This window comes from Gopherus flavomarginatus, chromosome 2 (assembly GCF_025201925.1).
Source record: "Gopherus flavomarginatus isolate rGopFla2 chromosome 2, rGopFla2.mat.asm, whole genome shotgun sequence".
In the NCBI taxonomy this organism is placed as follows: Eukaryota; Metazoa; Chordata; order Testudines; family Testudinidae; genus Gopherus; species Gopherus flavomarginatus.
Genome location: NC_066618.1, coordinates 76,813,622 through 76,829,262, shown reverse-complemented (window position 1 = coordinate 76,829,262; position 15,641 = coordinate 76,813,622). Strand labels below are relative to the sequence as shown.

The 15,641-nt window shown below is 39.5% G+C and overlaps 1 protein-coding gene across 8 annotated transcripts in view; it reads right to left on the bottom strand.

The window, feature by feature from the left end:
* The window catches only part of RBMS3 (RNA binding motif single stranded interacting protein 3), a 977,979-nt gene that overhangs the window by 44,775 nt on the left and 917,563 nt on the right, over positions 1 to 15,641 (bottom strand). For all 8 annotated transcript variants that reach the window (XM_050938458.1, XM_050938456.1, XM_050938457.1 and 5 more), the window contains one exon: positions 1,462 to 1,572. In XM_050938458.1, coding sequence (XP_050794415.1) covers positions 1,462 to 1,572 — 111 coding nt within the window. The remainder of the gene's footprint in view (positions 1 to 1,461; positions 1,573 to 15,641) is intronic.

The following is a 15,641-nucleotide window of genomic DNA, read 5'->3' as shown; positions in this document are numbered from 1 at the left end:
CAGAAGGGGTTTTTTGCATATTGGAAGCTCTTAGATTAAATTGGGACCAATTGCTGCTGACACAAAGCAGAATTGTTTATGACTTTTTGGCTTGCTTGTTGAAAAACAAGCTGGTTGAACGATATCCAGTGACTATGGCACTCCATTGCAAACTTTTGAAGGACAAATTTGAAAATATGAGCACAACAGAAACTTGTAATTCACTTTTTAGATTGATCATAAAATGTGATTCAGTTCCGATAATCAGAGTAGAGTTCTTTTTTCTAACAGGCTTGGAGTCCCCATGGTTCATGGCCTGGGATTCATAAACACTGGTCTAAATAAACTAAAGAACCTTCTCAAGCTTCAGAATGCTAGAATATTGCTGTCAATGAGTATCGCACATTCTACAGGCAAAGGTATCATTACATAAAGACTATCATAAAATAATATAAAATGACACATACTATGTAATAATAGCAAATATAATACATCTGGTCATGCCACCTGATCCAATTACAAAATAGCAACCAAAAGGAAACTAGCAGTGGTTTGGTGTTAGCGTAGATCATTAGTTGGGAATTTCCTGGTTTTATATGAAGACTGTTAGAGGAACATTTTCTAAGTCATCCAAAGGGTTTATATCTGCATGATTCTCTCCAATGTCAATGAGAGACAAAGGACAAAAGTCCCAAGAGCTGCTTCAACATACCCGTACTGCACTTTTAAAATACATGTTTAATTCACTCAGTAAAATGGATCTGTCATCAACAAACTCTAAAGACAACTAAAATGCATCCGGGCATTCTTTGCCAGGGAGCTATCTAACTAGCCAATCAAGGCTTCAATTTCACATATAGATATTCTTACTAGCCATGGTAGCCTCCCTTAGGTTCATGTGTCCAAGGAAAATAAGAAGAATAGCGAGAAAAGCACTGAGATCATATTTCTATTTGTTTGTTTATTGGCTGAAACATATAAAATAGATGGCAAAGAATGATGAACCAACATATTCAAGCATCCTGAGAGATGAATAAAATCTGATATATCAACAAAAATGGGGAAAAAAACCACCGAGGTTGGAATTAACTTGAACCAGATCTGGAAGGAAAGATGACACCATAAAGTATGTAAAGTAATGGTATAAGAAAGAAACAAATATGCCATATGCCAAAGAAATGACTGCAAGACTCATAGAATGAATTACAGTGTCTTTTTAAAGATGGTTACATTTTTCCTTTAGTTAAAAAAGCTTGTAGTGCCATGAGTGAAATATTAGGAAAAATTAATATAAAGAGTATACTACATCCTCTATGTAACTGTTAAAAATTAATATGCTAAGAAAAAAAGGAGCCATGGAAATATTAAAATAAAAAGAATGAAGTACTGGAAACTCAAGTGAGCGGAAATGACCTTGAGAACTCAGAAATTAATAAAACATTTTGTAAAATAGAAATGATGTAGCATATTATCTGAACTTACCGTTCCTGTTGTGCCCAAGGAAAGGTGATTCATCTGTTGGGTCAGAGGGCCCATCATGCTTGCTGGCTGCATTGACATAGTGTGGTCCATTGTCGGCGTTATCACAGCACCCTGCAAATACACACGATTTCCATCTCAACATTTATTTTTTTAAAAAGTCATCAGTGTTCTTTAAATGAATGAATTTGGCTAATGCTTAATATTAATCTTAAAAGAGACTAATATATCTGTCATGTGAAATATATGTTGTTCCCACTGACAACCAAGACACATATATATGACTAGTGAGGGTATATTATGCCAGTTCCAATTAAATGTCATTTTTGGCTTCACTGCTTCTAACAAAAACATATGGTCGTCTATAGTGAATGCTACTGTACATGGCAAAATGCCTGTCATTTACATTTTCCATATCCTATATGGAATAATCTTACTCAGAGACACCACACATATGTCCCCAATTTTTCCTGGTTTTTAAAATCTTCAGTCCCTGATATAGTCAACCTATAATGGTAATTAACCTGGCTTTTTCAATTCCTCTTAAGAACCCTTGTTTGTGACATTTTCAAGGTGATTAAGCAAAACTAGTTGTTGACAGCCATTATGGGAGCAACATCTATTTTAAAAAATACACATACACAGGTTTTAAATGCATTGCCCTCATTGCATGGCACCAAAGAGGTCAATAATAAACAGGACACAAGGTAAGGCAAGAACAAGACACTAAACGAGAGAGAGAGAGAAAATGCCAAACAGAGAATTGTTAGGGAGAGCTGCTCTGTAATTTTCATCAGCAGTCAAAGACCCCATGTCAGTGCACTCATGGCTTTGCCCAAAGCTGCACATGGTTCCCTCCGGAGCTCCCAAATGCAAAATTCTACTCCCTGGATGGGCTAAAGTAGGTGTCTCAAGAATGGTGCGAGTTGCTCCTTCTTTCTCCGCCAAAGTCGGAACATATTCCATTCCTTGTGCTCCTTAGTAAGGGATGGACAAGGCTCACAAACTTGGTAGACCACAATACAGGCTATAAAGATAATTAAGCAAGGGTAAATAACTTCAGATCTTTCCAGCTCTCTCTCAATATGAATTCCATAGTTCACTCTGTGCGTCTGTGAATACATTGCAAAAACATATTCAGAGACACTATGAAAGCCAGTAAAAAATGGCGAAATTTTTTGTGACATTAATATGACATGTTTGTCTCCTTTCTTCATCAAGATATTGCAAAGTCTAAATATTTTTACCGAGATCTATACAGGGGAATTCAGCATTAACGATAAAAACCCCAATAATTTCTAAAAGCCATTGTCATAGGTTCTCAAGTGAACACCTCACATTTGTTTTGCACGGATGGAAATCATTTCTAAGAATGAGAGTGGAAGTGAGGTTTTCCATATTTTCAGCTGCACATAAACAATAAAACAATTAGGGGGAATGCCAATCAACTTGTTCTGTCCTTGCCAACATTTTTCTTCTATGCTTATGTCTGATTTGAGAATCTCACTGATCCCTGGACAAGTTTGTATTAGTCACTAGAGAAATGAAGCAAATGACTCTATACGAAACATAAAAATCTCCAAAGAATAGTTGTGATATTCCAGTATGAATTCCAGTAAATATCAACGGGCTTATTAGTGTGCATGTTTCAAATCCTTCTTGTTTGCGCCAATTTTTGCTTCTTATTTTTGGCTGCTGCATTTAGTATTAGCTTAGATGAAACTACAATAGAGGAATTTATTCAAATTAACTGCAATAGTGCCACTATTCACCTTGGTTGGAACAACTCTCTCAAAATCAGTGTTTCTACAAACCTTCATCACAGATATTTTCTTCACCAGATCTTAATCTTCCCCTCCTCCTCCTCACACAGAAAATATTATTTTCCTTCATTCTATTCTGTCTATAGCCCTAATTGTAACCAATTTTTTTATTATTCTTTCTACTAACAAATGTCAGAGAATCCATCCTTAGTAAACCTTTTGGGTGTAAGATAAGCCCATTCATCAGTTAATATGAGATTCAAAGCAAGAATCTGCAGTAGCACCTTGCTCTAGGAAACTGCATTTTGGCCAGGTGTTCAGCTTCACGTAGCCTGGGATTCCAGGCCCGCTCCTGAACTTGAGATCTTGAAACATGTGTCCCTGAATCTGAAGTATGTTATTTGGTTATAACAAGAATTCATGAAAATATGCAATTATAGTCAGAACCCAGAATCAGGCAATTTTTGTGTGTCAAAACACTAAAGCTTAAACTGAGTTTAACAGAAAAAAAAATATTCTAGGCATCTCTGCAAGCAGTTTTCTCTTTTGCCCTGGAGACGGCCTATTTCCTCAGAGACATCAGTGATGGATGATTTTAGCTCCTGACTACAACAGGACATGCAAAAATGCACATATGCATTCCCAGAGCATATGTGTGTGGCTGATCAATTAAAGCTCTGTCTGGCACACTGAAAGAACCGACTCTCAACAGTAGTAGCAGCGGCAATTAATTTGGGAGGCTCCCAAGGACAGTAAAAGCCTAGCTCACCTTTCTGATATTTCTGTTGCAAAAGGCATGATTGGAGGAACTTGATTTGATTACAGATATGGCAGACTGATGGCTACTCCAGTGTATAAATTCAGGAGCCTGGCAATCAAGGATGGACAGCAGCAAGGAAAGTTTTGTAATTTAGTATTGTAAATACAAGTGCCAGACATGCAGTGGAAAAATTAAGTAGAAAATGTTTCTTTCAGTAAGCAAAACACAGCTATTGTGAATAAATTATTTTTAAAAATATAGGTCTTGGGGAAAATATATATCCAATAAAAAGAAATATACTTGGAGATAACTGTTTTTTTGTTGAAATTACTCGTTACTGAGACCACAAACGTTATCGTCTCAAAGTTTACACTGTCCAGCACACTAGAAATAGGGGTGGGGCAAACGCAAGGATCTGTAGCTTTCTGATCGTAAGTCATCAGACAGAGACAACTTAAAGAGCTTGAAGCTGACAGTTACCTAGAGCAGAGAACTATATGCATTTGCCAGTCCATTAATTCACCAGAGTTTGCCTAATCCTCTTGTGATCACGTAGGAAAAAAATTATACTTAATTAAGGAAATACCGTCTGGTTGTTAAGACACCAGGTCTCCAAATCATAATGCATTTCATAAAACATGCTGTCAAGTCCATTTGTATCCAGCTTATTTAGCTGTAGAAGGCAGCAATATCTCATGTCACATATTGCCACTTGCATGCAAGGTAATTTAGTTTACTCACAATTTACAGTATGTGCCCTCTCACGGGCCCCACTTGGCTAGTGGCAAGGCTAAAGGGAACATGTTTTTCATGTTAACATCTCTGGATGGCTGAGTTTACTCAGTTTGTAAATTATATAGAAAAACACCATAATACGCTGTAATTCTATTAAAGGCCAAGTCTAGTTCAAAAAAACCCAAAACCTGCAGGTGAATTAATGATGAAGTTTTTACCACTGTCTTTGCCAAATAAAGTTGCTAGTGCCTGCCAGTTACTTAGGTTTGCTGTGCTGTCTCTAAGGATTAGATTTTCACAATTTCTGCAGGGAATATCCACCATCAGCATGGAGTAGACTGTCAAACTGTTACACTTGTCCTGTGTGTCACGCACGGAAAGGGACTTACTTAGCAATTTTTTAAAGGCCATTTCAACATCTTTAAACCATGACTGGTAATTCAGTGAGATTTACGGATTTTTCTTCAGAGAATTGCCTGGGATCCCAATCATAACTGTTATTAAAGTACTTCAGATAAAACTGCATACTTCAACTTAGCATGGAAATCAACCTCCTGTGGGCTGGCAAGGCTGATGAGTGGGACTAAAATGTTTTTTGTTTGATAACAAAATCAAACAAGGGAAAGCATTTATGTCCTTCAAATAATGAAAAAGGACAAAGGGTTAGTTGTCTGGATTTGTCAAAGGAGCAAGCATTCCTGATAGCAGTTTGACAAACAATTCTGCCTCCCTGTGAGGGGTTGAAAGGGGATTTGGAGAGTTTAAAGCTTTGTAGTCATATGTGACCTTTGGTTTTTCAAATAACTCTCGCCTTGGGATTCCTTGAACCAGAATCATTCTAAATTACTAGCCTCCATCAGAAATACCACAGTATTAGGCACTTACCAATGCGTACACAATTTTCTCACATTTATCCTAACACTACTGTCTCTATACATAGCCTGCATATATATCTCATGTATCCTATACACAGAAGCATATATACTAGATATACAGACCAATCACAAATCATGAGGGTTTTTTTATACCACAGCACACTTTCTGTCCATCTTGGGTGCCACTGATTGCATGTACAGTTCCATTAGACCAATAGCTAATCACCAACATGTGAGCAGCCACAAACATGAATCATTCTTTTAAAAAATATGCAGCAGGCGGTGAGACCAAGTACAACATTTCAAGTATGCTTGCAAGGTATCCAGAACCAACTCATGGCTCCTGCAGTATCAGCTAACACACTGTGGGAAATCAGTTTTGAACTGGACATATCACAAGGCTATTGGGCAGTCCATTAATTGTTTCATACATTATATATCACCCTCAGCTGATATCTCAATGCTCATCTCTTTCTGTGACAGCAATCACTGCTTATCCATTGAGAAGATAGATAATGACTTCTCTTTCGAGTCTCCAAGCTTCTCACAGAAATTAAAATTATCCTGAATGACTCATCTATTGATCACCGAAAGAATCTTTGGTACTATCATTTAAAATGCACTTTCAATGCCTAGAACACTCTGGCAATCTAGCACCCTTTTAAAGTTGGCAAGATATTTTTGGCATGGGACCTATTATGCAATGCTGCCAATATTGGATTAGCTTTACTAGAAGCGGGGATTATAGAGTAAAATAATAATGAACCCCTGGCAGATTCAAAAGAAAACAGAGTGCCCACTGAGGATCACCATGTTACTTCTCATACCATAGCAGTAAGAATTTACTTCTGTTCAGATTTTTTTAAACAACTGATTCTCTTGGTTAACGTATTGCTCTCTGTGTATGTGTGTATATATATATCTATATATACATATATATGTATATATACAAATTGGAGAAGTTCTACAGAAGGTCAGACTAGATTACAACAGTCCCTTCTGGCCTTGGAATCTAAGAATATAAAATTGTGCATACTTTTTGACTTTGAAAAAGAACAAATAAAGAAGTACTTATACCTTAGTCACCTCAAAAGATGGATTATGCACAAATAGTAAACCATGGAACATCTAGCAAGTAAGAGTATAAGAAAATTGATTTGTGAATTGGCAAATAAATGTACTATACAGTAGTTACTGGAATACATAGATAAATTAATATAGAATAATATCATTCATAAAGTCTGGAGAAAGGCTGGCTTCAGAGATAAAGGCGTATCTCCTATCAGACCATCTGTTATATGGCAAATAAGCACGAAAATAGAGGCTAAAACAACAAGTTGTTTACTTAGCACTAAAGTGTGTTTTATTTAACTACACACTCCATGGGGCACATTATGATTTCTGCTATTTTGCTGTAATCCTAGAGTAATTCTATTGATATATGAATTCCTCTGAGCTTTATTCAAAATACCCTGTTCTTCTATACAGCCCGAGGGTCCATGGTCTATGAACACATCATCCATATAAAAGGAGAATATATTTGTCGGAGATATTTTTGTTAATTTATCATTTACAGACTGACTTTAATATAGACATGTCTTTCCATGGAATCAGAGAAAATCACAGGAGAAAGTTAAATATAGAGCTATGATATTAAGTAAACGATGCTTTTTAAGCAATTGCCAACATCAAAAGGCATATGCAGTATTATTTGTTATGTTGGTTCAGTGAAATGCATCCACTTTGAAAAACAGCGAGTGACTCAACAATAGTTGGATGATGTATGTTTAGACAGGTGGGCAAGGATGGCTAGTTAGTGCTGGGATTTCTGGAGTAATGAGCTATACTAATATTATCTGCTTTTTCCTAGTGTTGTGAGACTGATGTTGGATTGGAAATACAATTACTGGCTGGAAAGTTTTTAAAATTCACAGTAAGCATCTTCCTACTTAACAGGGTATTATCATATTACAGAACGAGCCTCTTTACATTATCCAAGGTTTGTTGTTTCTGGTGAATTTATTAAACTGAGTGAACCGATCAACTCTACTCATATTTATCACACCAGGCACATCTATCAAATGTTAATATTAAAAAAAAACAGGAGAGATGCTCTAGGTTTTTGGGGTTTTTTTTGCAACTGACTATATTTTGTCTGAGTATTGAATAAATGGTAACCAAATGTCTAATTCTATCTATCCTCTGTCTGTTTTGCTGGGTATGTAATTGATGTGTTATATTTTCCATAATACCCATCTCCCATATTTTTTGGAACCATTCCTCTGGTTTTGGATTATTTTTCTTTTTCCAACGTAGTCTAGTGTCTAGTAGCAGATGAGAGAGATTAATTCTTCCTATCAGCTAGGAAGACCCAAGAGGATTACCAAAGGATCATTTTGTAGTAAATATCCACAATTTGTGATAGTTGGTTACGAATTACTAATTTGTTGAGGTTTTTCAAGGTTGCCAGACTAGTGGAAAACTAGAGGTGGGACCAAATCACCTCAAATTTGGGAATGTTCAAAATCAGGTTTGGATCCATGTCCTTCTCTTGCTGTACCTCTGTGCCTTCTCCTGGTGTCTCAGGGCTATTTTTATAATAAGTCCTGAAACTGGATCCCCAAATGTGAATATTCCTGATCTGTGGGTAAATTCAGACTCTGATCTGAGCCAGATCTGAACTTCACACCTCAGTCAATCTATCACAACTTCACACTTTTGTAAAATTGAATATACTTAAAGCAATGTATGTGCCTCATTGTTTGTAATGGGGGTGTGCTCCCCAGACTGGTCCTAAGAAAGCTGAAGCAAAGTAAGCTGTCATGGGATAAGAGGGAATATCCTCTCATGGATCGCTAACTGGTTAAAAGATAGGAAACAAAGGATAGGAATAAATGGTTAGTTTTCAGAATGCAGAGAGGGAAATAGTCGTGTCCCCTATGGGTCTGTACTGGGCCCAGTCCTATTCAATATATTCATAAATGATCTGGAAAAAGGGGTAAATAGTGAGATGACAAATTTTGCAGATGATACAAAATTACTCAAGATAGTTAAGTCCCAGGCAGACTGCAAAGAGCTACAAAAGGATCTCTCAAAACCAGGTGACTGGGCAACAAAATGGCAGATGAAATTCAGTGTTGATAAATACAAAGTAATGCACATTGGAAAATATAATCCCAACTCCACATATAAAATGATGGGTCTAAAATAGCTGTTACCAGTCAAGAAAGAGACCTTGGAGTCATTGTGGATAGTTCTCTGAAAATATGCACTCAATGTGCAGCAGTGTTCAAAAAAGTGACCAGAATATTGGGAATCATTAAGAAAGAGATAGATAATAAGACAGAAAATATCAGCTTAACTCTATGTAAATCCACGGTACGCACACATCTTGAATATTGCGTGCAGATGTGGTCACCCCATCTCAAAAATATATATACTGAAATTGGAAAAGGTTCAGAAAAGAGCAACTAAAATTAGAGTATGGAACAGCTTCCATATGAGGAGAGATTAATACATCTGAGACTTTTCAGATGACTAAGGGGGGATATGACAGAGGTCTATAAAATCACGATTGGTGTGGAAAAAGTAAACAAGGAAGTCTTATTTACTCCTTCTCATAACACAAGAACTAAGGGTCACCAAATGAAATGAATAGGTAGCAGGTTTAAAACAAAACAAAAGGAAGTATTTTTTCACACAACGCACAGTCAACCTCTGGAACTCCTTGCCAGAGGATGTTGTGAAGGCCAAGACTATAATAGGTCTAAAAAGAACTAGATAAATATATGGAGAATAGGTCCGTCAATGGCTATTAACCAGAATGGGTATGGATGGTGTTCCTAACCTCTGTTTACCAGAAGCTGGGAATGGGTGACAAGAAATGGATCACTTGATGATTACCTGTTCTGTTCATACCCTCTGGGGCACTTGGCATTGGCCACTGTTGGAAGACAGGATACTGGGCTAGATGGACCTTTGGTCCAACCCAATATGGCTGTTCTTAATTAGGCCACGTGAGCCCAAGCAGCCAGTTAAGCTGCAAATGGGGACGATTTAGTTTGAATGGAGGGCACTAACTAGGAGAAAGCTCACTTTTCAGGGAACTGGCATGGCTTCTATAAAGCCAGGAGGCTGGCAACCATCAGGGAGGTAGCCTGCAGTCTTTCCCTCGGAGGCAAGGAAGAGGCAATAAGAACCCCATAGGAAAGGAATAGGAACCTAGGAAGAAGGGTTTAGCTAGTAGGCCTAAGAGAGAGGGATCTGACTAGCAAGGCTGGAGAATGAAAACTTAGAGAAGCAGTCCAGGGTTGAGAGCAGAAAACCAGATGTAGCCACAGACCTCAGCTGCTCACTGTAGAGCCCTGGAGTGAGGGCAGGCCCTGTTGTCCTTCTATCCCTCTAGCTTCATGCTGCTTCCCATGGTTTGACACACAGAGTTATGGATGATGTACAGATACCAATCCACTGCTAGCACTGTAGCATAAGAGGGGGTAGAAATAGCTGTAGCAGTGGGGATGAAATTGGGTATGGCTAAAGCACTGAAGAAGGTTCACAAGCAAAATAATACTTACAGTGGAACCAATCAGTATATCTCACATATGGGGTTATTTGACGCTTCTATTGGAACTAAATGAATCATAGCATTCATGATGCCTGGGCGCTTGGTATCTTAGGGTATCCTAAAAAATGGCATAGAGTTTGGTGCAAACTAAAAGGTGCTTATGTCACTCAATGTCAAAATTGAACCAGAGGACTGCAGTCCTTACATAGAAAAAGCAGGAAAGAGTCCTGTGGCACCTTATAGACTAACAGACATATTGGAGCATGAGCACGAAAGCTCAGGACTCTTTGCTGCTTTTACAGATCCAGACTAACACGGCTACCCCTCTGATACTTATATAGAAAGTAAGTTGTGGACTAATAAACCCAAACCATACACATACAGAATGCATCTATGCAGTGGAAGTACTAAATTTTAAACCCAACAGGAGATGTCTGCAGCAGTGGGTTTTCAAGAACCCCAGTCTGTACCTTTGCCCATACTGCTTCCAGGGGGTTTTCCCTGCAGCCTCTCCCCTTCATACTCATCTCTGACAAGGAACTGTTTTTACACTAGTGATTCCATTCCCTTCTTCTTTCTTGCCACAGACAGGTGGACATAGATGGCCACCATAGTCCTCAACATGTCTAGCCAGAATGAAGCCTAGAAAGATTGCTACCAAGGGCCAGCTCTTTAATTCTTTACTGAAAGAAGTCGGCACTTCCAGTTCATGCTATTCCAGGGATCCCAGCCTTGGGCTCTTAAAAAGCACAGAATCACTGGGCTTCCCCAAGGCCACTTCCTCTCCCTCAGTGACTGTGGCCCCGTCACAAATAAAAAATAACAACCTCCCAAATATGCACATAGATGATTATGTAAAAGACCAAAGCCGTAGTAAACATTTTTATATTCGTTTTTGAAACCACCGGGATTCTCCAAACTTTTACTATCATGTTTGTGGCTGCGTTGAGATGGGCCTTTTATCATTACTGTTTCATGCGGGAGTTGAAGAGATAATTAATTTTATTCTGTTACTTCCTGCACTTCAGTTTGGGCTGTTTGCACACAATTCTACACTAACTTCACGTATTCAGCAGCTATAATGGTGCTTTTCCATTTTCCAAGCATGACAATCATTCACAAATTGACCCTCACAATCATCCTGACAAGGCAGGCGGGCATTAGCATTCTTAGCTGACAGATGGGGGTGAGGGGAACAGAGGTAGTGACATGTCCCAAGAGTGAGCGTCTCTGTATCAGAACAGGAATTGCTGAACCCTGGCCTGTGCTTAAACTAGTCACAAAACGCCCTTCGCTCTGTCTCAGATATATTTTATATACCACTTATGCGTCAGGGAAGATTTAGTCCAGAGGTAGTTACGGAAGGAAATCTGATGGTAGACTGGACAAAATATTTTTGATTAAACTTTTCCATCAAAAAATGCTTTATCATCAAACCAAACGTTCCCAACACCACACCAATTTTGATGAAAATTTTGTCAGGTGAGGGAGAGAGAACCTCTATAGGCTGGTGTTTAGGGCATAGCCTAACATATGAAGAAGCCAGATTCAAATCCCTGCTCTGAATCTGGAATATTGAGAACCTCCCTCTTCCATTTCACAAAACCTTTCGAAAGGTCTCAGAACAAAAGCAAATTTTGAAACCTCAAAATGTTTTGCAAAACGGAATTGTTGTTTTCTGGCCAGCCCTACTAGATCATTAATATTGGATGTATGACAGGATGCTATGCTTGGCTTCCATTGTTCTATTTATGTTATGCATACTGTTGATCAGGACTATATTTCTTCTACAGATGTTTTTCTTTTGATTTCCTCCAACGTCTTCTGAACTGCAAAGATCCTATCAAATTAGAAAAGGATCTTCTTCCATGTGACAGATGGCTAACACATATTCCACGTACATGGGAAAGAGCATTCCAGCTGTTCGTGGGACAGGTTTCACAAGGAAGAGAATGCAATTTCCTCTATTAAATTAAGGGTGATATTCAACTAATATTTCCTGTCACAAACAGTTCTGCTGTGTTCCATCCCTTCACGCACATAACAAAGTGTGAAAATTGAGTTGATGACATAACTTGGTTCTGAAAAGGTGCAAAAGTGAAATTATTTGAATAGCACAATTAAATCCAGACTCAACTTCACTGTTTAGCCTGAACTTTGAACCTCCCTCCATCATTCAAACCATGACTTTTAGAAAACAAATGTTCAAAGAGACCCCAAGCCATACTCCATATTTTCACCTACAAACATTTACACATCTAAACACTTGTGATTGTTCATACAAAGAGAACGTCACAAAACCTCTTGTGTGTGCAAATGTAGGTAACCATGCTATTTATTTAAAAACGTGTTCTTTAAAATGTAACTGAATTCTGATTTTTTAACTTTAAATCCATTATTTCCATTGTATACAAATATGTAAAACAAACTAAAACAAAGCAGTTGTAATATCTTTTAAAACTTCTTAATTCTGTGTACTATTTATTCAACAACGAGTCAGGGCTTCAGTAACCATACAAATAAAATAACTATTTCCCCAGAAATGCTACGGACCACTCATTAGGAAAAGATCTTCCACTAGATTGGGGTGGGCAAACTTTTTGGCCCGAGGGCCACATCAGGGTTGTGCATTGGTATGGGGGGGCCAGGCAGGGAAGGCTGTGCCTTCCCAAACAGCCTGGCCTCTGCTCCCATCCGCCCCTGACTGCCCCCCTCAGAATCCCCAACCCATCCAACCCCCTCTGCTCCTTGTCCCCTGACCTCCCCTTCCCAGGACCTGCGTCCTCTATCCAATCCCTGTGCTCCCTGGCCCAACTGCCCTGCCCCCTAGCCACACCCCCACCCCCTGACAGCCCCCCCCAGGACTCCCACCCCCTATTCAACCGCTCTCTGCTCCTTGTCCCCTGACACCCCTTCCCAGGACTCCCAACCCTTACCTGCCCCCGGGATCCCACCCCCTTATCCAGCCCCTTTCTCCCTTCCCCGACTGCCCTCCCGACCCCTATCCACATGTCCTCCCCCTGACAAGCCCCCTGGGTCTCCTGCTCCCAACTCTCCCTGTTTCCCATTGGCTGACAGCCCCCCCAAACTTCCACCCCATCCAACCACCCCCTCCTCTCTGACTGCTCCCTTACCCAACCCCAACCCTCCTCCCTCCACCTTACCAGCAGCAGGAGCTCACAGCTGTGACACCTGGCCAGAGCCTGCTGCCCTCCCAACTCTGCCCAGCAGGAGCAGTGGGCGGGAGTGTGGCCCATGCGGCAGCATGACTGTGGGGGAGGGGCTGGGGATTAGGCTCCGTGGCTGGGAGCTCAGGGGCTGGGCAGGATGGTCCCGCGGGCAGATGTGGCCTGCAAGCCGTAGTTTGCCCACGTCGGCACTAGATAGTGCAATACAAAATTTTAATTTTTAACATGTTCAACTATAAACATATTGTTTCAAATCTGACAAAAAACATACTTCCTCATCAATGAACCTAGGTTTTTTTGAGGTATCAATCTACCAGCCGAATGCAATATCACTGATGTAATACTTCTGAAAGCTTTATTTTATGTCAAGACTGGAGCCTTGGGGAAAATCTGCAGAGAGAAGTCAGCACAGACTCCAGCTGGGAGGACCAGAAGCAGCGAAAGCAGAGACCTTTAGACCTTCATAGAACTTTCTACAGTTTTGACTGGATTTTCTCTGCCCTGTGCTGATTGGCTGTTTACTCCAACTTCTTCTGCACTCAATGTCTGCTCCCCTCAGATTCACTCCACATCTGCCCCTCTGACAGTAGCAAAAACTCAGATTCTGATCTCATTTATACTGGGGTACATCGAGGGGAACTAAATTGAAATCACTTGAGGTACAAGTGATGTAAATACAATCAGAATCAAGGTCTTATTTTTGTGTCCCCACTCAGCAAGTATGCCTCTGTATAAACAGAGGGGGCAGATCTGCTCAGTAACCAGGTGCTATTTTCAAGTCCCCATTCAGATTAGAACCTCTCTTTAAGACATTTCCAATTAAACCAGCTGGCATATTACAATAATGATGGACCTTTTGAAAACTTCCCTTGTACCGGAGGTTTCCAAAATGCTTTACAAACTATATGACCAGCTATAAATAGGATTTAGAAAGGGGCCTAATCTCAAAGTTCTGACATGGATTTGGACCTGCATCTGAACTTCCTTAATTCCATGTGTGTTCAGAACTGGAGTCACAGACTGGACCATTATAGATGAAGTACCAAAGAGCTGAGGTGGTTTGGATCATATACTCCAGTTAAAGTCAAATCAGTAAGAGAATTACTTTATCAGCCATTCAAATGTAAACATATCTGAAGTGAAACACAAAGTGTTTAACACAAACCTACTTTGTTTCATCCTTTGTTTTTCAAAAGTAAAAATATTGAGGACTAAGGATCTGAAACCAGCAGGAAGAGATTTATTTAAAAAAGGTGGATTTTGTTGCTATGTTCTTTAAATTATAGAAAGAAGTCTCAGGGCCTGATTCTGCAAAGACTTACTGCTTATTTTATACACCTGTACTAACTGAAAATGACTGAATTGATTATATTTTCCAAATGTTGTTCAAATAAAGTCACTCTTGGGCTGAGATCTTCCTGACAAAGTTTCAGTGTGGAGCACATTTTTACAGCTGAGTTGCTATTGCCCTTAAAAATATGAGTTCATACTGGAAAATGCTGTCAGCCTCCTTAACTATTGTATAGCAGAGAGCACAGCTGTAACATGTTAAATAACTTGCAAGTATGTAGGGGATAAGAATAGCAAAGAGTACTAGAACTAGCAAAGGGAGCCTTTCAACTCTAGGTCACTGGGTCTGAATGTTGCTGAAGTTGTTAGTAACTGAAAGTCATTACAATCTTACAGCTGTTCAGTTATGTCCAGGCATCAGCTACCAAGGAACAGGAAACCACAAATCACAAAAACCCCACTGCAACTGGCATGCTCAACAGACTCACCAAGGACTGAGTAAGTGTGAAAATTAAACTTTCCGTTCACCCCAGATTAGTGCCTCCAGATCAGGGTTGAAGCACATTGAAGGGACAGTGTAGAGAAATGGGCATGGTCACTGCTCCTGCTGACTATTCTGTGGATAGAGGGCATCATTCACTCAGGCTGTTGCTATGGTACCTTTCAGGAGCACTGTGTTTGTTTATTTAAAAAAAAGTTAACTGTTGATGAATGGTCCCCGCAGTGCTCACCTGCTGTGCTGCTGACTGTGCCACATCCAGCCTACCCTTCACTGATTACAACAGAATGTAAACAGATGACACTAGAACAAGAGCACTAGATGCAAAATAGTTAACAAATTACTTCTTCAGCTTGCACAGCTACATAAATGCACGGAATGAAAGCACTTCATTGTTTAACATTTCTTCAAACCAACTACTATTTGCTTTACTCTCCTTCAGCGCATGTGAAAAATACATGACAAAATTTTCAAAGGTGTACGCCTAAACGTCGAGCTCTAAATCCACA